This window comes from Oreochromis aureus, unplaced genomic scaffold (genome assembly GCF_013358895.1).
Source record: "Oreochromis aureus strain Israel breed Guangdong unplaced genomic scaffold, ZZ_aureus HiC_scaffold_148, whole genome shotgun sequence".
NCBI classification, from domain to species: domain Eukaryota; kingdom Metazoa; phylum Chordata; class Actinopteri; order Cichliformes; family Cichlidae; genus Oreochromis; species Oreochromis aureus.
The window spans coordinates 99,064-123,205 of NW_024108748.1; the positions used below are offsets into that span (position 1 = coordinate 99,064).

At 39.0% G+C, this 24,142-nt stretch overlaps 1 protein-coding gene across 1 annotated transcript in view; it reads left to right on the forward strand.

The window, feature by feature from the left end:
• The window catches only part of LOC116323498 (sacsin-like), a 32,872-nt gene extending 14,122 nt beyond the window's left edge, over positions 1-18,750 (forward strand). The window contains 6 exon segments of the mRNA XM_039607631.1: positions 3,203-3,314; positions 8,248-8,394; positions 8,747-10,175; positions 12,666-12,754; positions 12,861-18,680; positions 18,683-18,750. Of these exon segments, the coding sequence (XP_039463565.1) occupies positions 3,203-3,314; positions 8,248-8,394; positions 8,747-10,175; positions 12,666-12,754; positions 12,861-18,680; positions 18,683-18,750 (7,665 nt within the window).
• Positions 18,751-24,142: the final 5,392 nt, after the last annotated feature.

Sequence of the window (24,142 nt, forward strand, 5' to 3'; positions counted from 1 at the left end):
ATTAAAAAGGTGGGTCTTGAGCCTGTTTTTAAAAACATGAATGTTCTCTGCGGCCCTGAGCTCCTCCGGCAGGCTGTTCAACAGTCGAGGACCGAACCACTGAAAAGCTGCCTCTCCGTGAGTATGTGTCCTGACTTTATGGACAATCAAAAGGCCAGTACCAGAGGACCTCAGGGTCCACGAGGGTTCATATGGTAAAAGCAGATCTGAAAGATAAGAAGGCCCAAGACCATTAAGACATTTAAAAACCAATAAAAGAACTTTAAAATCGATCCTGAAACACACGGGGAGCCAATGCAGCGATTGTAAAACCGGTGTAATGTGGGCCCGCCCTCTGGTCTTCGTCAGCACACGAGCTGCAGAGTTTTGCAAAAGTTGCAAAGGTGAAATATTCTTTTTTTGGAGACCAGAGAGCAGGGCGTTACAATAATCAATGCAACTGGTAATAAAAGCATGCATCAGCATCTCCGTGTTGGCCCGAGAGAGAATAGGGCGGACTCTGGCTATATTTTTTAGATGATAAAATCCAATTTTGGTTACGTGTTTAATATGTGGGATAAAACCAAGCTCAGAGTCAAGAATAACACCCAGGTTTTTCACTTGTAGTGAAGGGCATAGTGAAAATGCCTGTAATTTAGACAAGAGTTTTCTCTCTGAGCCTCAGGACCGATGATTAAAACTTCAGTTTTGTCCTGGTTAAGCTGTAAAAAGTTTTCTGCCATCCAAGATTTTATATCTAGAATACAGTTAAAAGGGCATCCATTGGTCTGGTGTCATCAGGAGACACGGAGATATACAGCTGAGTATCATCAGCGTAACTGTGAAAGTTCACTCCATGCCTCCTGATGACGCCGCCAAGAGGAGGATATACAAATTAAAAGTACAGGGCCTAAAACCGACCCTTGAGGCACACCACATGTCATTTTATGGATCTTAGAGGAGCATGTATCCATACACACCATAAAAGTTCTGTCTGAGAGATAGGAAGTGAACCAGTTGTGTACAGCACCAGAGAGGCCCACCATGTGTTTCAGTCTGTTTAAAAGTATAGCGTGGTCTGCTGTATCAAAGGCTGCGCTTAGATCCAGTAGCACCAGGACTGAGAGGTTTTGGGAGTCCCAGTTACATCTGATATCATTTAAAACCTTTAGGAGAGCGGTCTCTGTGCTGTGGTTCACCCGAAATCCAGACTGAAATATTTCTAGGATCTGTTTATCATTCAGAAAATCATTAATCTGAGTAAAAACAAGTTTTTCTAAAATTTTACTTAAAAATGGTAAGTTGGATACAGGTCTGTAGTTATTAAAATCATTGCAATCCAAATTGCTCTTCTTCAGAAGGGGCCTCACCACCGCCGTTTTAAAGGCAGCAGGGAAGACACGCAACTGAAGAGAGCAATTCATCATGTATAAAAGCTCCGCTTCAAAAAATCCATAAACTGTTTTAAAAAGTGAAGAGGGGATTGGATCTAAAAGACATGTGGTGGGTCTCACTGTGGAGAAAACTTTCTTAAGGTTCTCAGCATTAACCAGGACAAAGCTGTCCAGTGTCTCCTCAGGTACAATCGAGCCCTCAGATGTGTTTAAAATCATAACACGAGAAGATAAAATATCACATCTGATGGTGTTGATTTTTCCCCTGAAGTGGTCTGCAAACTGCTCACAAGGTGAGTCTGTGGGGGTTCTTTGGGAGCTGTTAAAATCAGGGTTAAATAAATGATCTATGGTGGAGAAGAGGACCTTGGGATTATTTTTGTTATTACTGATTATTTTGACTAAGTATGAATTTCTTGAATTCCTTAGTGTATTATTGTAAATTTTAAGTTGCTCATAAAGTATTTGATGGTTGATTGCATTTTTATTTTTCCTCCATCTCCTTTCTGCTGCCCTGCAATTTCTTTTGAGTTTTTGACTTCTTCGTTTCTCCAGGGTGATACACGTTTTACGTTAATCTTTTGGTGGTGAGTGGAGCAACGGAGTCAAGGCTTTTCTTCACTTTGAGGTTAAAATGATTAAAAATAAAATCACAGGGTGCAGGTAGAATCACAGGGGGGCATTCGTCTAAAACCCTGGTAAAATTTGCAGCCTCCTCACAGTTCGCACCGAGGTCTCCCGCTGAATAAAACCGGTGATGTTAAAAAACACACAGTAGTGGTCAGAGACAGCCAAGTCAACAACAGAGGACACACTGGTGGACAGCCCATGGGTGATGACCAGGTCCAGAGTGTGTCCTCTGTTGTGAGTCGGCTGCGTGACGTGCTGGGTAAAATCCATACAATGAAGAATGTTTAAGAATTCTTTTGATGTAGGGTCAGAAGGATTATCTATGTGCAGATTAAAATCACCAGTTAGAATTATCATATTATACTTTGAATGTATGTTTGTTAAAAATTCTGAGAAGTCCTTGATAAAAGCAGCACTGTCTTTAGGTGGTCTATAAATTGTGACAGATAAAACTGGAGGGCTGCTAAAAACAATAGCGTGGAATTCGAAAGTGGTAAAATGATGAAATAAAATTTGTTTGGTGGTGAGTGTGTTATTGGTTAAAGATGCAGTCCCACCACCTCTCTTACCACTTCTAAAGGAAAAAGAGAAATTAAAATTTGGTGGGGAGGCCTCAGTGAGAACAACTGGTGCATCCGAACCCAGCCATGTTTCAGTTAAAAATAAACAATCAAGTTTATTATCTAAAATTAAATCATTAATAATAAAAGACTTATTCAACAGAGAGCGGACATTTAAAAGTGCCATTGTGGTGGTGAGAATAAACGACGAGTGTTAATCGAGAGCTCTCGTGTCGTCTGTGTTTACCTCCACACCATACTAATTGAGACTGGTGGATTTTTGACAGTAGAGTTCAATGAATGCTGAGATTTTTGAAGAGGCTGGAGGTTATTAATGTTTTTGGAGTTACTGGATTTATGATAATTGTGTTGCTCTCTTTTTGTGATTATGACGGGTATTGTGTTGACTGTGGGAGAGAGAGGTCCGAGTCCAGAGTTTTGTGTATTACTGTTAAAAGTGGAACAAATGTAGGAGCTGGGACCAGGGGGACATATTGTGATTTGTTCATGTTATTTTTCCTGCTAGAAAAAGTCAAAATACACGCTGTGAGAAAGGTCTGTTAACTATCTTTGTAGAAGTATAAGTGCTAACTTTGTTCTTCTGTTGTCTGGTAATTTTTTATTTATTTTGTCAATCAGGAGCTGATTCAAAATGCAGATGATGGTAAAGCCACAAAAGTGTTTTTCATCCATGATGAGCGAAGCTATGGGACTGAGAAACTTTGGACAAAAGATCTAGGAAAATACCAAGGTATTCATAAAGCTGGAATATTACAATTTTCATGACATATAAGGGTATAATGCACGTTAAGAAGTGACTGAGCATATACAAGAGATCATAGAATATTTATACTGTTAGGCAAACATTTTTAACATGAGTTTGTTTTGCTATAAGGCAAATTGGGTTTATGTATAAACCCAATTTGAGAAAGTTGGAACAGAATGCAAACTAAATGCAATGATTTGTAAATGTCATATACCCAGAGATGGGAAATAATTAAGTTTTTAAACAAATTTAAACATCCTCCAAAGAGCTACTTTTTATTTTCCCACTTTAAGTACATTTCAGATCCTGTACTTTTTTACTTTTACTTGAGGAAAGACGTTGAATCAGTACTCCAACTTTTACTGGAGTATTTTTAACACTAGTATCTGTACTTATAAAGTACAGAATGTCTATTCTTTGCCAACGCTGCATAGGCCATATTTTAGTCATAATATAACATAAAAGCATCAAATGCTTAAACTGAAAAAATATAACATTTTAAGAAATATGTTAGCCAATTTTAAATTTAATGACAGCAACACATCTCAAAAAAAGTTGGGACAGAACCATGTTTAACACTGTGTAGGATCTCATCTTCTTTAAAAAAAAAAAGAAAAGAAAAAAAAGTCCATATACACCTGGGAACTGAGAAGATGAGTTTTTTGGATTTTTCAACGAAGAATATCATCCCTATTTTGTCTGATTGAGGATTCTAGCAGCCAAACAGTCCTGTGTTTGCTTTGATGCATTTTTCCATTTAATGGGCAAAACATTTTCAACCAGAAAATTCACAAAAACACAGCCTGAAACACCAATGAGAGAAAAAATAATTCATCAATGAATAAAAACAGAAACTCCGCTTTAACTCTTTATATAACCAGCAAAATAATTTTTAAATCTTTGACAATTTTCAGTCTTTCTGATTCATTAGCAAGGGTCACTAAAATCAATATTCATTCCCATTTCTGGAAAACGACCCCTATGATCAATTCAATTCAATTTTATTTATACAGCACCAAATCGCAACTACAGTCACCTTAACATGTTTCATATTATAAGGTAGACCCCACAATAATACATACAGAGAAAAACCCAACAATCATATGAGCACTTTGGCGGCAGTGGAAGGTAAAAAATTCCCTTTTAACCTCTGGCTGAACCAGGGAGGGGCAGCCATCTGCGGCAACCGGTTGGGGTGAGAGAAGGAAGACAGGATAAGAAGACAGGAGGAATTAATGAAGAAGTTGGTTCCAGTCTTCTCCATTTGAAAAGAGTCCATGCTTTATTAAACCTTTATTAAACACTGGAATTTCATAAGAACATTTAAAATTACAATTTAATAAAAACAACGAGGCATGTGAACTCTCCTACTTTTCTCAGGATATTGCTAGTTACTGGTTTCCAGAATAGATCTTCCTTCCTCCCTTCCCATCAGGTATCCGGTCTTTAAGTAATGACGTGATGAATCCTGCTTCCGGGCCCAAAGTGGTTTGCATTTAATAAGACTGTTGTGTTTTTAACATGTTTTCATGCTTTGTATCTTGTTCTATTTAATCTCAACAAGCCCTTAAAAACAGTCAGTGATCACTGTCAGCTTCTCTCGGTTTTTATTACTGCATTAATCATTTTAAAGCTCAGTTTTTAAACCCTTACGATGTAACTAAAGCCCAGCCCATGCAGCAGTATATTAATGACTAACCTTGTTTTGTGGATGGATTATCTTGGTTGTTCTCCTGACTGACGTTTGGTCCATTTACAGCATCCTGCCATGCGATTACATTTGCCCCTAACCGTTGGGAACCCTCACATTAACTTTTATCAAGTGGAAAAAAAGTCCACTGTTTGTTAGCATCCGTCCTTCAGCTTCACTGTTTATGTTATGCTAATATAGTTTTGTCGCGCTAGCGATCACGTAGCACATCATTATATACCGCCCAGCCCAACTTCAGTAACCCTACAAACGTCACTGCTGTTTACTTTCCTGTCTTCATTTATGTTGGAAGTGATAGCAGAGCTGTACATTTTAATTTGTTTCTTAAATCCCTCAGTCACAACATATATTTAGATGGAAGCTAGCAAGTTAACTCACTGCTAACTTCTAACTCCGTTAAATATCATAAATTCTGTTTTCATGGATGCCTGGATGTTAAACTTAATTGTTACACCTGGTGGAGCAGCTACACTGATAATTTTATTACAGATCAAAGAATTTTGACAGTTTTTCAACTCTCAGTAATGCTGCAGTGATCGTTTGAATTAGGGACCTGCAGCAGAGTTTGGGCCCAGACATGACATTAGAATGAAAGAAACCAGATTCTTAATAAACTGTAGTCTAAACTAGTCCTTGTCCACCTTCTTCTTTGGGCAAAAAAAGCACAACCGGAGATATCCAATGTCAATTATGCCAAAAAAAAACCCAAAAAACCAAAACGATTATACAAGACTGAAGGTTATGTAGTAAACCAAAAGGGGGCTCATTGCCCCCCTTCCACTGGCAGTGACAATGCACCAGTTAGGGGAGGGCGATGACCTACAGGTTTTTCTGGAGGCCTTCCAGGCCACAGCGAAGGCGTGCAATCCACAGCAGAATCAGCACTGCTTCTGCTGCTGTCTGGGTTGGCTCAGAGGGTGGCTCTGATCCTGCCACCGGCCTCACGAGGGGTTTTGGGGGATGCTGGGGAGTGCTGGATCACTTGGGCCTCTCCCCGGAAGATCATAGCCTGGCAGTTCTAGGCCAATCAGATGACAGTGGAGGACTGGCCATTCATATGGGCCCGCAAACTGCGCAACGCAGAGGCGAAGTGGCTGCAGCCCGGGTGGTAGGAGGGAGGGGCGCACATGTTGGTGAAGGTGGTCCTGGACCAGCTCGTAGGAGAGCTGCCCAGGGAAAAGGCACAATGGGTCTACTGCCATAGGCCAGTCTCGTGATGACACCCTATGCTTAGCCTTCGACCAAGTGATAAAAACTGATGTTCACTTGGTGAGCCCTGAAGCCACGCGGACCTATCTGCACTTTGTATTGGTAAATGATAGGCTTTATCTAATGACTTGTAACATTCACACAGAGAAAGAATGCACCCTGTTGTTGGTTTTGCCCAGAGTGTCAGATGGTTAACCAGCTAGCCATTCCAAAGCACCTTTGCACCCATTATCATTGATGGAGGTCCCGTTTGAGCATTATGCAACACGAAATCCTGAAGCAGTGCCACTGCACACTATTTCCACAAAGAGCGTGGCGCAGGCGCTGTTTCAGGTCATCTCCTGAGTTGGGTTCCCAAAAGAAGTACTGGCTGACATGGGCATCTTGTTCTTTTCTCGCACACTAAAAGAGTTATATGGATTACTGCGTGTTAAAGACTGACAAGCTGGTAGAGCAGCTGAATCAGACTTCTCTTATGGCTCTTGACGGAGGCAATCGCACTTTCTCCTTCTCCCTCTCCCTTATCTTTCCTGCTTGGCTTCTCATGTCTTTTGTATAGTCTCGCTTATTCTCTAAACCTAAGAGAGTCTCCCACACCTGCTCTCCAAAAACCTAAAGAAGAATTATGGATTTGATCAACTGGTCCCTTAACGGAATTGACAATGTCCTGGGCTTGGGAGAGCCTGATTGTCCTTTGCTGCCAGATACTTGATGGTCGGTTTGCGTTGTGTGTCTGGTGACACTCTCGATGGAGGACACTGAACGACAAAACTGTGAGGAAGGTCTAAGCACAGAGAAGAATGAGATTCAGTACGTCCTGGACCTGACAGCAAAGCTGCACACATTGGGGAGGTTATTACGAGAGAATTTGCTCCAGGCCCAGGAAAATCAGTAGCAACTGTACAACAGAGGGGCTAGACTCTAGGCTAGATAAAGTGATTGTATTACTCCCTTCTTCAAGCTTGAAACTACTCGCCAAGTGGCAATGACTCTTTGTGGTCACACAGCGGGTGGGCGATGTTGACTATGAGGTGGTGTAAGGTTAAGGTTGTAAGCTCAGTGTTCAGAGAATGCACTAAAAAAAAGCATGGAAGAATGAGGGGTCATCAACATTTGGGCCATATATTCTTACAATATATGGCTTGTAAGCCATATATTGGCTATATCTGTCAACCCTCTATAAGATGACACAGCAACAAGATGCAGCCACCCTGAGTCTCCATTTCAACTTGTGTTGAAAGTGTGGCCTTTAAACTATATACTAGTTTTCAAAATAGTTTTTATAGGCCAAGTAAAACCAGAGTTATGATTTTTTTTAAATATATGCAACGTCTTTTCTTAAATACTAAAAACTGCATTTTCTAAAGACAGCGCTAGCAAGCTCTCTCCACTTGCTGAGCAAAACAAAAAACCCACCCCTTTCCTATTGGTGAAAAAATATACCATGTTGACTAATCAAAAAATTATATGGCAACATGTACCATTTGGTTATTTAGGAAGAGGGAGAAGTTTTGGGACTAACTGTTAGAGCAACCAAAAGAGAGAGATGTTTGGAGTGTTAGTTATTGTTTTTTGTAGTTGATTTTTTTGTTTTGTGTGTCAGAAACAATGAGGCGACTGCTAGTGGCTACCAAAAAGCTACCAAAGGCAGTTTGCAATGTAAACATTGTCTCCGGGTGGAACACAGGGGAGACACAAGAGCACAGGGAAGGCACCATAACAAAACTAAGAACTACACATCAGGATTATTAAATAAACTAGAAGTACAAGCATTTTAAAATTTGATATTTCTGTCACAGGTGCTAACATGACACACAACCATTTGGTAAATTGTGTCATGGGAACACAAATTCACAGTGTCACATGATTCCACCATCTTGTTCCCTAGGTGTTACTTACAAACTTCATGAGTCAAAGTGAAAGATAAAGCTGCTTTAGGGACTTTCTACAGCATTGCATTAAATAACATTACAACTTTTTTTTTTTTTTTTTGCTAAGGTCCTGCTCTCTATGCCTACAACGATGCAACATTCACTGATAAAGACTGGGAAGCAATTCAGATGGTTGGAAGGAGTGTGAAGCGTGATGACCTGAACAAAGTCGGGAGGTTTGGAATTGGCTTCAACTCTGTTTACCACATAACAGGTGAAACCAGATGGCATCAGTAGTATTTCAGAATGAGAATCAGGATACTTTTTTAAATCCCTGTAGTTTGAAACAAAACTATTATTAACACTCTACAATATTAAGTAAAAGACTGGACTGTGAATTGGAGTGTTGTGAAAGACATGTAGAGATGAGAGGGTTTTAAATGGGTTGCATGGCGCATTTTCCCAGTATGCATGATTTTTCAAAGAAAAGAGTATGAAAAATTTCAAAGCATGGGGAAAAAAGCAGCAGTAACTGAAACAAGCTGCATGCCGGATGACGCATGTCCACTAAACGCTCACTAAGAACATAAACAGTTAACAGGAAAATATCTTTACTTTGTCCACAGATGTGCCAAGTATATTAAGTTCAGGGCATCTTGCCATGATGGATCCCCAAGAAAAAATATTTGGAGAGAGAAATGGAGGATTTTGGTGGTCTTTGGATGATGCTGAAGACCAAGAAGTTCTGCTGAATATGCATCATCAGTTTCAACCATTTAGAGATATAGTCTCACGTGTATGTGAACATGGATGGTCAAAAGTTGTCATGGAGGATCAGCACTTCAATGGGACAATTTTTAGATTTCCTTTACGCAATGAAGCATCAGAAATTTCTGATAATCTGTATGACTCAGATAAAGTGGTTGAGCTTTTTGATAGCTTCATTGCAGATGCAGATTTGAGCCTCCTCTTCTTGAAAAATGTCACCTCCGTGTCCTTGTTACATATTAGTGAAGATGGAGCTGTTAACACCAGACTTGAAGTGAAATCTTCAGTCCACACAGATGGTGTTTTGGAGCCAGAAGAGGAGTCAGTCACTGAGGGTCTAACAAGGTTCAAAGTTATAACTAGTTCAGAAGACCAAAAAGAGACAAAGTGGCTTCTGACAACATGTACCATGAAAGAGGGCGTTGCAGAAGATCTTGATTTGCTTACAAAGAAGTTGAGCTTTTTACCTCAAGTTGACCTGGCATTCCCCTGTGGTGAGAAGAGAGACTGTAGCCAGAGCAGACTGAGCTGCTTTCTCCCCCTTCCAAACAATGAATCCAATAAGACAGGACTCCCAGTTTATGTCAATGCATTCTTTGGCCTCACAGACAATAGAAGACACATCAAATGGCAAGAGGAAGACCAGAGACATGATGAACATGCATTGTGGAATGAAATGCTGATGAAGAAGGTGTTTCCACAAGCATACATCAAGATCATTCAAGATGCCATTAAACTTGCCCAAAACTCTATCCTCCCTGTTTCCTCTGTGTACAATCTGTGGCCAGATCTCACTCAGATACAACACAAAGAAAAATGGCATGCTCTCACTCTGGATGTTTTTCATCACTTATTCAGACAGAACGTGGCCATCCTCTCTCTTGCTAAAGATGAAAGACAGTTTATCTCTCCATCAGAAGCTGTTTTCCCCTGCAATGGCTCAACAAGCACCAACATATTGTCTGCCATTAAAAGGGCTTTAGTGTCATGTGGAGAAAATCTTGTCACTTTACCAGCTAGTGTTGCAAGGGCCATAAATGAGGCCTACCCAAACCCTTCTACCCTAAAACATGTGACTCCAGCATTCCTCAGGGCCATTCTCCACAGGACTGGTGTGGATAACATCACCAAAGATGACAAACTCAGTCTTTTGGAGTACATTTTGCGCGATAAACAATACGAAGAACTTGAGGGTCTTCACCTCCTTCCACTCAGTGATGGCTCTTTCAGATCTTTCACATACAGAGAGGAAGACACTGCTTTGATTGACAGCCATGAATTTCCAAGGTAGGTTTCAAATTTGTCTATGAATATTCAAATTAATGTTACATTTATTATGACAGACAATGGCATTCATTGTTGGAAACTTTTTTTATTGCAATTTGTTGCAATTTAAGATATAAAGCAAAAATTACCATTACTACAACTACCAATAATTCAAATTTTTGTGTACAGACTGAAAAAAGCTTCGACCCTTTTGCTGGGGCTCAAAAGGTTAAAAGAATACTGACACATTACTGACACACCTTAAAGTTAATATGGTCATATTTTTTGCAAGTGGCTGTAGACGAATATAAATACATATATCTATCAAAAAGGGGGAAAAGAAAAAAAGAAAATGAAAAAGTCAGGGACATATCACAACATACATAGAAATAAACAAGCAAATTGTCTGAATAGATATATATACATATATATGACCCTACTATGCAATCCTACAAAGTTTTATTAGAGTTCATTCAAAACCTTTCAAGCTATAATTTTTACAGACAGAATAATATACAGATGCTACCAAAAACACAACCTCCTTGGTGAAGATTGTATTTTAAATGCATGCATTTAATTGACAATAGAATACATAAAATATATAATTTTTATAATTTTTAAACTGAGACATTGTACTATTTCATAAAAATATTGGCTCATTTCTAACTTGAAGGCAGCAACATATCTCAAAAAAGGTAGGACGGGGCAACAAAAGGCTAGAAATGTAAATGGTACTAAAAAGAAACATCTGTAGGAACCTTTATAACTAATTTATTTGGTTAATTAGGAACAGTTTGTTAACATAATTTAGACTGCATCATGCCAGACCAAAACTACATCTACATGTGGCAGTGTGGTCAGGGAAAAAATACACAGGAATTTCACTGGGTTTTTTCACAATCAGGAAATGTAAAAATTAAATAGTGGGAGAAAAAAAGGTTTTACAGGTTTAAAATACACCTGGGCAAGAGATGTGATTTCAAATGTAAATATAGGTTTATTAAAATGGTCAGTATTAAAACAAAAAGTAAAACCCTATTAAACAAAAACTTTGAACAAAAAATTTACTGTGACACACTATATATAGACCTAAATGCTATCCTGAAAACAAACATATTTACAAAGACGAAAAAAAGGTCTAAGATGGACTTACCAGTAGTGCTGAAATAGATAGAACGAAGGGGATTTAAGCTTAGAATACTGTATAGTCTAATCATCTAATTAGCAGTTTTACACAGGCTCCTCCATACTTTAACAACACAAATGTAAATGCAAATACACACATACTCTCTCACACCAAATTTAATACCCGTGGGGGTCCATGACCCTCTTGGGGACACTCCCATTGGGCTTAAAAATCTGGGACTGTCACAAATTGCTCTTAGAACCAAAGAAGATTCTCGGTTAAGAGGTGAAACGTTTTCAATGAAACTTAAAGAAGTCCAGACACTTTTCTTTCCAAGCTCCTTAGACTACCTAGCCATTGGTACAGATAAGTGGATGACACCTGGGTCAAAATCAAAACCCAAGAAATAGAAGTCAAGTCAGTGGATAGAAACATAAAGGTCTCCAGGAACAATACAAAGGATAATAGTTTGCCATCTAGACTGCACTGTGCACATTGAGGAAAATGAAAACCTCAACAGAGAAACTGACCGGAAGCCCACACACAGACCAGTACCTACTCTCTTCCCTCTAAGCCAGAAGGGAAAGAAAAGGCATACACATGTGCAAAGAATACTCTTAAAACATGTTGTTACCCGAATTGGGCTTTCATCAAATCACCAAAGATATACAGTAAAGAAGATCAGACAACAACTATGGAGAAACACATCTCTTAGGCCTCTACATTAAAGAAACCAAACAGCCACTCAATAAACGCATGGCACAACATAGAAGAGCCTCCTCAACAAGACAAGACTCAGCTGTACATCTTTATCTAAAGGACAAAGGTCACTCTTTCAAGGATGCCAATTTTAGCATTCTGATATTGATCCACACCCTTTTTCACACATTGACTCATGTCATGAGGCACATGATTACTAGTGGGTCAAGGACCTTCTTAAGGGACAACTTCCGCTAGGGTGGAAATTTGGACTCTCTACCTTCAAGAAATATAAAGACGTCCAGTTGCTTATCTTTCCAAGATCCTTAGGTTACAGTTCACAATGCCATCCACAAATGCAAGTTAAAGTTTGCAAAGAAAAACCCATATGTGAACATGATTCAAAACTACCTCTATCTTCTTTCAGCCAAAGATTGTTTAAAATTGACTGAGGCAAAATAGAGTAATGTTCTGTGGTGAGAAAAATCCAACAAATCAAGCTTCGGCATGCACCAGAATAACAGAATTTTTAAGAAAAAACATAGTATTTGCCGAGGTTAACAGATTATGCATTGAAAGAAATCCCAAAATGCATTATTATTTTTGATAAATAGGTATACTCAATATAAAATAATAAAAATATCGTCTTGTTTTTGTTACATTACATGAATAAAATGTTTTTGCAGAGTCTTGCTGCCATTCTGCAAACGTCTTTTCATCCCCAGTGATTTGAGCTCAGCCTGCATATCCCATCTCATAAAAGTGGCTAGACAAAGTAGGTCATGATCATTTTATATGTATATACTATATAAATGTTTTAATGCAACAGATTTATACTAATTCTGTTTCTTTCTTTACTTTTTTTTTTAACTGCTCTTCAGATTTCTTTAAGGTCATCAACATTGATGCATCCCATGTGGCTGAATATGCAAGACGATATTTGCCACAAGACTGGAAGCAGACAGGGAAGAACCTTGTTACATGGGACAACAACAACAGTCAGCATCCACCTTTAGACTGGTTCCAAGAATTCTGGAAGTTTCTCAACAGTCATGTTAATGAGTTAAGTCCTTTCACTAACATACCTCTAATACCAGTTAGTCCTCTGTCTGGCAGTCAGACTGTATCAGTAGCAAAACTACAGCAGGACACAACCCTGATCTTTCAGAAAAGTAAACAGCTGAATTTGCCAGACCAAATAGCTCAGCTGGTGAACAAAGTTGGTGGGACAGTGGTGAGAGGAAATGAGTGGCTCAAGCATGAAGACCTTGACTCGTACGTGCTGTGCCCATCTCCAAGGAGTGTTTTGAAGGTCCTGATGAATTTAGATTTCCAGCATCTTGACACAGAACTCACATCTGCCTCTCACACAGCACACAATGAACTAAAAGATTATCTTTCTTATCTGGATTCTCTCTCAGAAAACGAGAAAGCTTTTCTCTTGAAGTTGCCTTTGTTTCAAACAATGAAAGGATTCAGTGTTGCAGCTCAATCAAAACAAGCTGTGCTTCTGATCTCAGGCCTAACAGTACCAACAGAGCTCCCTATGCCTGATTCCATAATCCAGTGTTCTACTGAGACTGACCGCAGACTGTTACAGCTGCTCAAAGTTCATCTCTTGGACACCGCCAAAGCAGCCAATGTTCTTGTTGGCAGCATAAGCAAAGGCCCTTGTAGCAGTGAAGACACTAATAAGATAATGACTTGGATTTTAGAGCATGGTAAGGTGCTTTTCTCACAAAACGAATCCCTGAAATCTAACTGTCAGGACTTGAGCTTCATTGAGGTGAATGGACAGCCGAAAAAAGCCTCTGACTTTTTTGATCCAAGAATTCAGACTTTTAAAGTCATCTTTGAGTCAGACTTCTTTCCACCGCCTTCATACACTCATTCACTGCAGATGCTGGAAAGCTTAACAGAAATCGGATTACTGAATAAAGAGATAGATGTCTCACCTGAACATTTGCTACATGCTGCCACGCTGACTGACAAACTGTGCGTGAACTCACAAACCGAGGCTCTAGGAAGAGCTCAGGTTCTCCTGGAAATGTTGGAACGTAACGATCTACTGTCAAAGTTTTCCCCCGAACAGCTTCATTGCCTCAAAATGTTAAAATGGATCCCATGTGAACAACTTGGAAGTGAGAAACAATTCAGTGATAAATCTCAGAAGTATTGTTTGTTTTGCCCAAATGAAATAAGACATTCTGTGTATAAGGACATTGTTGGACATGTAATGCCACTAACAGGGAAGCTCAGTGACAGAGTTAGCAACAGCCTTGGGCTCAAAGACCTACCACCACCTGAAAAAGTGATTGAGAATCTGTCAGTCTTGAAATCAAAAGCACTGGAAATGGCTAATCCTGACACAGATGTAGACTTCAAAAGACAGCTGCACAGCATTTACAAACACATGCAAGACAATGTCTCTGTATTTGTTACAATGATGAGCAAGGAGGCATGCTGGCTATGGACTCACAATCAGTTTGTTGCACCCCAGGATCTGGTTCTTGAATACCCAAATAATCTAGATCTGAGTTCTTACATTGGGAAGGTGCCAAGTGAATTTTTGCCGTACAAAAACTTGCTTCAGGAGTTTGACTTAAGAACAGTACATTCAGATAAAGCAATTTTTGAGATTCTAGAAAAAATTCAGAAAGAAATTAAAGCAAGACAACCACCAATTGCAAGATCCTCTGAGGTCAAAGTGTCAATAGAAATTCTCAACTGGCTCTGGAAAGAGAAGAAGACAGTTCAGGATTACATCCCAGTGCCAGTCATTGCTGAGGGAGGAAAATTTACCCTTAAACCACGATCAACAGCTCTTTTCTGTGATGTAAGCAAAAATGGACTAAAAGAACTAAACTACGGACAAGATGGGAGTTATATCCTGCATGAGGAAATCCCAAAAGCAGCAGCTGAATGGCTGGAAATTCAATTTCTCAGTACCTACATCCTCACTCCAGGGTTGATAGGAGTAGAACAATGTGGACAATCTGAACCAATAACGATGAGGATAAAAAACATTCTTAGGGAGTATGATGAAGACAGTGAGATCTTCAAAGAGCTCATCCAGAATGCAGAGGATGCTGGGGCAGATGTTTGCAAGTTCTTGGTGGATTTCAGAGTACACAGTGACCCTGACATGGCTCTTTGTCAGGGACCTTGTCTTTGGGCTTTTAATAATGAGCAGTTTACAGCAGAGGATTGGAAAAATATTGTCAGAGTTGGCTCAGCCTCAAAGGAAAACCAAGTGGAAAAAATTGGGAAGTTTGGACTTGGATTCAACACTGTGTATCATGTGACAGATGTCCCCTCCATCCTTAGTGGCAACAGTCTTCTCATACTTGATCCAAATGTTACTCACCTCACAACACACATCAGACGGAAAACAAATCCTGGAATCAAGCTGGATCTCTCTCAACAGCATATATTAGAATGTTTTCCTGATCAGTTTCGATCATATGAAAACATTTTTGGCTGTAATTTTACTCAAAAAAGTCCTCCTGAACCCTATCCAGGAACTCTGATCAAACTACCTTTCCGAAGTGAAGAAGAGGCTGCCAAATCAGAAATAAGCTCAAAAGTGTATCAAAAACCCAATATCCTGGATTTTCAACATCTCTTTTCTAAGAATTCAAAAACTATTCTCCTTTTTTTGAAGAACATCAAAACATTATCCCTCCAAAATATCCCAGACAATGGATCTACTCCACCAAGAGAAAATGAAATGAACACCATCTTCTCTGTGTCCAAAACCACTGTGAGTGCAATGGAGATTCCTGATGACACCAGTGTGTCCAAGCAACGTGAAGCTGAGAAATCACTGATGAAACTTGATGGTAAATGCAAAGGACTAATTGAATCTTGCACAGTCAGAATTATCCAAATATCCAGTCAGCAGTCTAATGAAACTAAACTTCAGTTCTGGCTCCTGTACAACTGCTTTGGGACAGATGAGTCCTTTAAAATGGCCATTCTCAAAAACAAGCAGGCCAGTTTCTCTTTGCCCATTGGAGGGATTGCTGTGCCTTTGCAAAATAATCCAGAAACTGGAAAATTCACCACATTACGAACAGATCTTGTTGGACAGGCCTTTTGCTTCCTTCCTCTTTCCATTCACACAGGTCTTCCTGTCAATGTAAATGGCACATTTGCGGTGACAAGCAACCGAAAAGCTCTGTGGGAAACTGGAGTGAAAAATGACTGGAACAAAGCTCTCCTTCAGGATCCAGTAGTGACAGCATATGTTACTGTACTCAAAGCACTAAAGAAAATGTCAGAAAATAAGCAGCTGGAGAGTTACTGTTATCACACCTTTTGGCCTGATAGAGAGAAAGTGACTGAAACTTTCAAGCCTTTGGTGGATAAATTTTACTCAACTGTTTTTGATGACTCTACTGGTCCAGAGCTCTTTAGTAATGAAGAACACTGGTTCTCATTTAAAAATGCCATATTTCTACACAAGGACATTGAAAATAATCAATACCGTTTTAAATTTGCAGTGCAAGTGTACAAAGAATTTGTGGAAGGACAAAACTATGTTGTTTCTCTTCCAGTGTGGTTGAGAAAAAACAAACTAGAAAATGTTATAAAACACAGAACATGGACTTGGGCGATACTATACGAAGAAGCAGTTTTCAACAAACTAAATACCATGGATCCTGAGAGAAGAGATACCCTTTTGCTCTTTGCTATTGACCTTGATGACAGCCACCTGGACAGTCTGCTGCTCTCCAAGGAATGCATACCCACAATGAATGGAGAGCTTCAATGTGTCAAGAAACTTGTGAGTCAATCAGGGAAAGTGGCCTGTCTTTTTGAACCAGACGAGGGACGCTTGCTTGGTGGATCCGAAAATAACTTCAGGTCCCCCGAAAGGATTCAGCGTTTGTTGAAAATTGGAATGGCAAAGGATAATCTCCCACTGAAAGAAATCAAAGAGAAAGCAGGCACAATTCATAAAACCTGGAGCATTGACCAAAAGAAAGCATTTGTGCACTTAAAGTGCCTTTTTGAACTGATGAAGGGGCACATTTCCTACGATAACGATAAAAAGTGTTGGGCTCCCAATAACAAGGAAGACACTTACCACTGGGAACAATTGAAGACAATTGCATTTCTTCCAGCATTTTCCCCTGGCGATACAAAAATGCAAAGAAATATGACACTTAAAAGGCCCACTGATGTTTTCAGTAACAAATACTCTCTACTCATTAACTTGATACAACCTGTCATGGATCACGATAATCTAATCATACACAACAATGATCCGGTCTTGGAGATTTTGGGGGTCCACAGCACTCCAACACAGGAGATGGTTTTTCAGCAGCTGCAAGAAGCAAGCAAACAAGCACACTCCACTGACAGTTCTATGCTTTCCAAAATAGCATTGGAATGCTATAATTTTCTGGATAAGCATATTGAGTCTAGTAATACAGAAAAAAACACTTACATTTCAAAAATGGCAAATTCATTTCCATTCATCCTCATAGGCGATACATTTGTAAATGTCGATCATGTAGCTAACGGGCAATTTCAAGCAAAGCCCTATCTCCACGTACTTCCAGATGCCTTCGCGAACTTCAAAAATCTCTGGACATGTATAGGTGTTGAAAAACAATTCACAATTGCTCAGTTTCTAACTGTACTTCAGGAATTACAGGCTCAACATGGAAACAAACCCCTACCAGAGAGTGATCTGTCAGTTTGCCTCAAAATTTTAAATAAAGGGTTAGGGCTTTTGCATGCAGAGGAGAAACCATGTGATTGCCTGATTCCCAATGAGTGTGGTGTTTTGCAGCTTTCAAGTAAACTGTTTTACAATGACAGCCCATGGATACAAGTCATTCCAGGTGTCACATTCTGTCATACGGGAATCCAATGTGCTATTGCTCAGTACTTGGGAATAAAAAAAATCAAGCGTCATATTCTGGAAACCCATACTATTGATGACATTTCACCACTGGCTTTTGAGTTTGAACAGCAGGAACAAGTGACTGTTTGTATCAAAAACATAATTTCAGCCTATCCATCAAAGAAGGATATCCTTAAAGAGCTCATCCAAAATGCTGATGATGCAGAAGCAACAGAAATAGACTTCATCTGGGACAAAAGACAACATGGAAAAGAAAAAACATTTGGGAAGAAATGGAACAATCTTCAGGGTCCAGCACTTTGTGTGTTCAACAACAAAGTGTTTTCTGATGCTGACATTAAGAGCATTCAACAGCTGGGAGAGGGAGGAAAGCACAACACCCCAGGGAAGATAGGGAAGTATGGAGTTGGATTCAACTCTGTTTACCATCTGACTGACTGTCCTTCGATCCTTACAGGAGATGAAGTACTTTGCATTGTTGACCCCAATCAACAATATATTGAAAGTTTTTCAGGTCAACAACCAGTTTGCATTGGCTATAAACTAGCTGACACTTTCAAAGAAATGTACGTAGATGTCTACAAATCATTTCTTCCAGACAAATTTTCTCTTAAAGAGGGCACCATGTTCAGATTACCTCTGAGGATGGGTACAAATGCAAACACCTCCAAAATATCACAGCAAGGAGTCACTGACCACGACATGAAAGAACTGTGCTCTGCCCTGTCTGAAGATCCTGAAGGACTAATTCTCTTTCTGAAAAACATCTGCAAAATCAAAGTCCATGAAATCAGTGAAGATTCAAATAAAATTCAAACAATTTTTGAGTTCAACAAAGTCTGCCACAATGAAGTTAGGAATAAAAAGATACTTCTGTAAAACATTTACTGTGAAGTTGATCTGTACAGAGGTCCTCATGCCCCAAATGAGACAATGTGGCTTAAATCAGTCAGCGGAAAAATCTCTCACAGCAGCATGCTATAAAAATAGACAACACCCAAACAGCAGATGAATTTCAGCCACTGCTGCACAGGTTTCTTACTACAGCCCCCAGTTGAGAGATCTCCCTGAGATTGGAGAAAGCCTGCAGACGCTCAGGGCGAACCCCAAAAAGACTCAATACCCCAACTGCTATCCATATTCCCATATCCCAAACTGACAATTCAGCTGAGAAAATGTAATGTTTGCAACTAAGAAGGCATCTGAGCTACTTGACAAAATAGAAGCAACTGTGAATAAAGGATTCAAGACAGACACAGCATCACACTCAGTGTAACTGTTTTCCTAAAAAGGATGCTATTGTTGTATAGATTACATTATTCAAAGATAAAATTACACAGAATGTTGGAAGATGTTGGAAGAAAGAGGACTAGTTAGGTGTGGTTTGTTTTGTTTTGTTCTGCTGGTCATTTCTAGCTTGTATGTGTAAGCATCATCATTTCTTATTTTCTTTAGATTTTTTCCCTCCTTTGTTTTCTTTTGGATAACTGTCAAGAGATGTATTCTAAAGACACTTCTTCAGCTGAGGGTCAGAGAGTAGAAACACACACACGCTGCAGTTTTTACTTGCAAGGGCAGTCACAGAGCGCTCACACAAGAGTGGGTGTGCTCTAAGATTGCTCATGTCTTTATTTATATACAAGGGTAATACAATAGTGAATACGTCTGTTTGTAGACAGAGGAATGTTGGTGCGTATGTAGGTGTATGTGTGTGTGAGAGAGAGATTTTGAAGGAAGCGGCCCCTCTTCTTGTTAGGGAGTGAAGATAAGAGTGTCCAGCTCTCCTCTTCCTGGTAAGGAGTGAAACTGCTTGTTCAGCTCTTATTATCGCTGTGGGAAGAAACTTATAAAAGAGAACAGAACAAGTCTTTTAGTGAACAACGGTCTAAGTCATCAAAAGGTCATCATGCAGTATTCTATCATATGCAAACTTATATCATTAAAAGTTTATACTGACTACTAAGTACAATTTTCTAATGACAATAACTTTTGTTTTATGCATTAGTATTTGTTTCTTAATTTTATAATGAAAAGGAGTATATTTCATTCTAAGTCTATCTTCTCAATAAAATGTGTTTAAATGAAAGAATGACATGTTAAACTGAAATATTACTTAGCCTCACAGCTGAAATAAAGTTCAATTTTGTCTTATTTGTCTACGTACTAAATACTTGCTATATCAAAGCATTTAGTTTATTGTAATACACATTCATGACTTATCGTTTAGGAACAGTGTAATTCCAAAATTGTGCTTGTTATCTTTTTACTGATTGGTGATAGATATTTTCTGTGTATACTTTTATTATTAAAATACAGAGTCAGCTATTATTTTTAGCAATTTTTAGACATTCTTCTACTCTGAGGAGCAGTTAAGTCAAAATGTTACTGTTATTAAATACCTGCTGGAGATCAATATATGCACTGTATAGTCATTATAAAAATACAAATATGAAGGTTTTGATGTTTTAAACATATATGATTGGTTGAGTGGCACTATAACTATTGTGTGAATTTCATCAGAAAATACAACAATACAAGGTATTTTTTCTTACATTTTAATAATTTAATACTACTAAGAAGCAGGTATATCTCTAAGTTTAAAGCATTTATAATAATGCACAAATTTCTTTTGTTTGGTTTGTTGCTTTGTTTGGAGAGCGATTGTTATCAGTTTATAGTAGTTTTTAATATAATCAGTTTAAAATCACAAGTTCACAACAACTTTTTATTGAATTTTGGTTGTGAAATAAACATGAAAGAAACAGAAAATCCCATTATATTTCTAAATAATGAACCATGGTTAACTAATATTGTTTTTCTTTTCTTGATCATATATATTAAAGATTTTAAAAGCAATAAAGAATATCAAATGAACATTGATAGTGTCTGAATTCAATGCAATTTCTTTACATTTTACACCACCAGTTTATATTGTATAACAATTCTTTTCATTGTCATAATGATCATGTAGTCCTTTGCTGCCTCTGTTTATCAAAGAATAGATGACTTTCTGCAGCCACTAATTTTCCTGCATAGCTGGATCAGCTCTCTCTTAATGCCTGCCTAATCAAAAATTCAGCTTCATAACATTCCACTGTCTGGTGGTGCTTTCTTCTTTAGGAAAGGTAAACTTTACCTATCCAATTAAATAACCAAGAAGAAAATGATTTAAAGAAAACAGCATATCAAAAAAGCAACACAGAACTGAAGCCAATAAAATTCCTTTAGCAAGCTAAAAATATTAGATAATACTATGTCAAATGATTTTTTTAACACCCATAATTAGTAAAAAGCTGGTACGATGTGGTGTGGAACCAAAAGCAGAATGTATGAGAGGCAAAACTAAAGTTGAAAAAAAACCGAGTTGTTATTTAGCGAAAAACAAAAAGAAAGATAAAGGCAAACAGAGGCAAACACTAAATGATAACCTAAACTGGGAACAGCTAGAACTAAAAATGAAAACTACGACATGAACATGAATCTGAACAGGAGTATGAAAAAACCTGCGACCTGGAGTGTCATGAAACGCTAAGAACATGAAGCAAGATAAACAGACAACCCACCAATGAACAAAGGGAGACAGAGGACTTAAATACACAGAAGAGTAATGTGGGAAGTGGAAACACATGGGGAATGCAGCTGACACAAATGAACATGACGCCACAAGGGAACCAAAACTAATGCCGCTGACCAGCATGGTTAGAGGTTTTGTCCAGTGGGTGCCTGTAGCAAGCATGATGGACCAAACCACACAGTTCATACATTTCTGCACTCTCTTTTATTTCAGTTGTTGTTTCTTTTACATTCAGCTGCAGGTTTTCAGCTGCCAGCCACACATACACCAACAACAACAACTCTACTCAGGACCCAGTTCACTCTTTTATGGAGGGATGTGTGACGATCTGATGTTGCTCAGGTGTGTCCGCCTCTCCCACAGCTGTGCCACAAGCCACGCCCCACCACAGTACCATTTCACTTTCTGCACAAATGTCCCCTTGGACTCGCAGTTTGATACACCTAAATGTCCATGGCTTGTTTTTTGGGAAGCATCAGATGCTGTTTATCAATGGTGATACTGTTCACACAGTTCTTTAAATGAAACACGTTTTCTTGTATCTCACTATTTCACTATCTCACTAAATGCACTGAAAACACTTTGATATGAGGTGAAATGCTTATTGCTATGCAATGCCCGACCATTAAATGACAGTAAGAATTGACAGTAATATTTACAGATTACTACAAAAATTTACAGATTTAACTGAGAAATTTATAGTAAGATTTGCAAATAAAAGTTTATGCAAGAAATTATTAATACAAAGAAATTATAAATAATAATTATAAATAATTATAAGTATAATTATAATTATAAGTGTGCAAAGGGAAAAAAAACAGAGTGCGTGTGAAAGAGTCTAGTCCTACAGTGATGTGATGTGTGTGGGAGAGTTCAGTCCTACACCTGGTTCAGAGCCCAAATAGCCTGGAGGAAGAAGAAGCTCCTCCTCATTCTCTCTGTTTTGGCCTTAAGGGAGCGGAAGCGCTTCCCAGACCTCAACAGTGAGAAGAATCCATTGTTGGGATGGGAGAGGTCCATCATAATCTTCCTGGCTTTGGTCTTGTACCGCTTGGTGTAGATGGACAGCAAGTCAGGAAGCTCTGATTAAATGATGTGTTCAGTTGAGCGCACCACTCTTTGCAGATCTCGTCTGTCCTGCTTGGTGCTGTTCCCAAACCAGGTGCAGATGTTTCCCGTCAGGACAATCTCGATGGTGCAGGATGTAGAGATTAAAAAGATATTTTGCTGCTATTTCTGCTGCTATTTTTTATGATCATTATTACTATTCCATTAATTATTAATATTGATATTGCATTTAGATGTTTAAACATATTGGCACCCAAGTAAGCTTTCATTACAGGTCCAGTAAGAACCACTTTAAACTGCTGAGTTGAATCTATAATTCCAAATGCTTTTCAAAGCTCCTATAAATTTAAATGTTTCTGTGCAGACTGCAGGGACAGGAAATATACTCTGTGTAAAGGAGACAGGAAACGCCATGCTTTTGCAGAAGTGAAACTGAAAGCAGAGTCAGATTGTAAGGTGTTTTGAGCAGGCTGTTTTATTATGCATTAATATCTCTGATTAAGCTTTGGTTAAGTTTTAAGTAGTTGTATTAGAGTGAAACAGTGGTTTTATACATTTTATTTATCAGTCAAGATTATTACACACATACACACATACAGACATATAGTTTCAGCTGTGTGCATGCAGGCCTTGTGTCTGGCGATGACGAGAGGTGTGAGGTGAGCCGCGGTGCAGGAGAGGTCATGACACGCACGCAGTACACAGCACGCACGCGCCCCGCGTGCACGCACACACACACACACACATTTGTAGACTCATTTATATAGGTAAGAGTTTAATCATGTTTTGCTTGCGACTGCAAAATTGTGCCTGCATGAGTGACAGTTTGTGCAGAACGTGGACCTGATGTTCCAGACAGATAAGCCTGGGCAGGATGGTGACAGGAAGCACCTGGGTTCGAGCCGAAGACGGTGTTCTTTAAACTGTGTCAAGGGTTGACTGAACGGTGGTGGTTTTGGATTGACGTATGCTGTACTGGATCTGCCTGGCAACAGAAACAGGGGCTGTACTATCTTACCCCTATAAAGTCTTTGTTCTGACTATTGTAAGACAGTTCAACACTGAATCTGCACAGTGTTGGACTCCACATGTGTATTCATTAAAATCTTCGTCTAATTGCACCCGGCCGGATCAGTGGTCATTATTTTTGGTCTTCCTCCTCAATTTCTGAACCCTAACATTTGGGGGCTTCGTCCGGTGGTTGAGGGGGATTTTTGGAGGTGTAGACGGAGAGATCCGGGGTCCGTGGTGATTAGACGGGCAGATACGAGTCAGTGGTCGAAAGTGAGTGACAAGCCGGCTTATCCAAAGGTAAGGCACATACCTGTTGAATTTTCCAAAGTGTGCCAGATTGGACATTACGAAATTAAAGTCTACTCACTGGAAATTACTGGTGAATGTCTGTTTTGATTTTGATTTTGATTGTAATCTCATGAGCATGTTGGTTGAAGTAATGATAAGTTATAAGTAAAGGTACCGGGTTAAAGTCCCGAAGGAAAAGGAAAAAGAGTTAAAGTGAGTTAGAGTCTCACGTAGAAAGTAGGGAATTTGGTCATTCTGTGGGTTAGAGTCCCATTGGTCATTGGCTCTATTTTGTGATGGTCATTTTGTGGGTTAGAGTCCCCTATGTCCACAAGGATAGG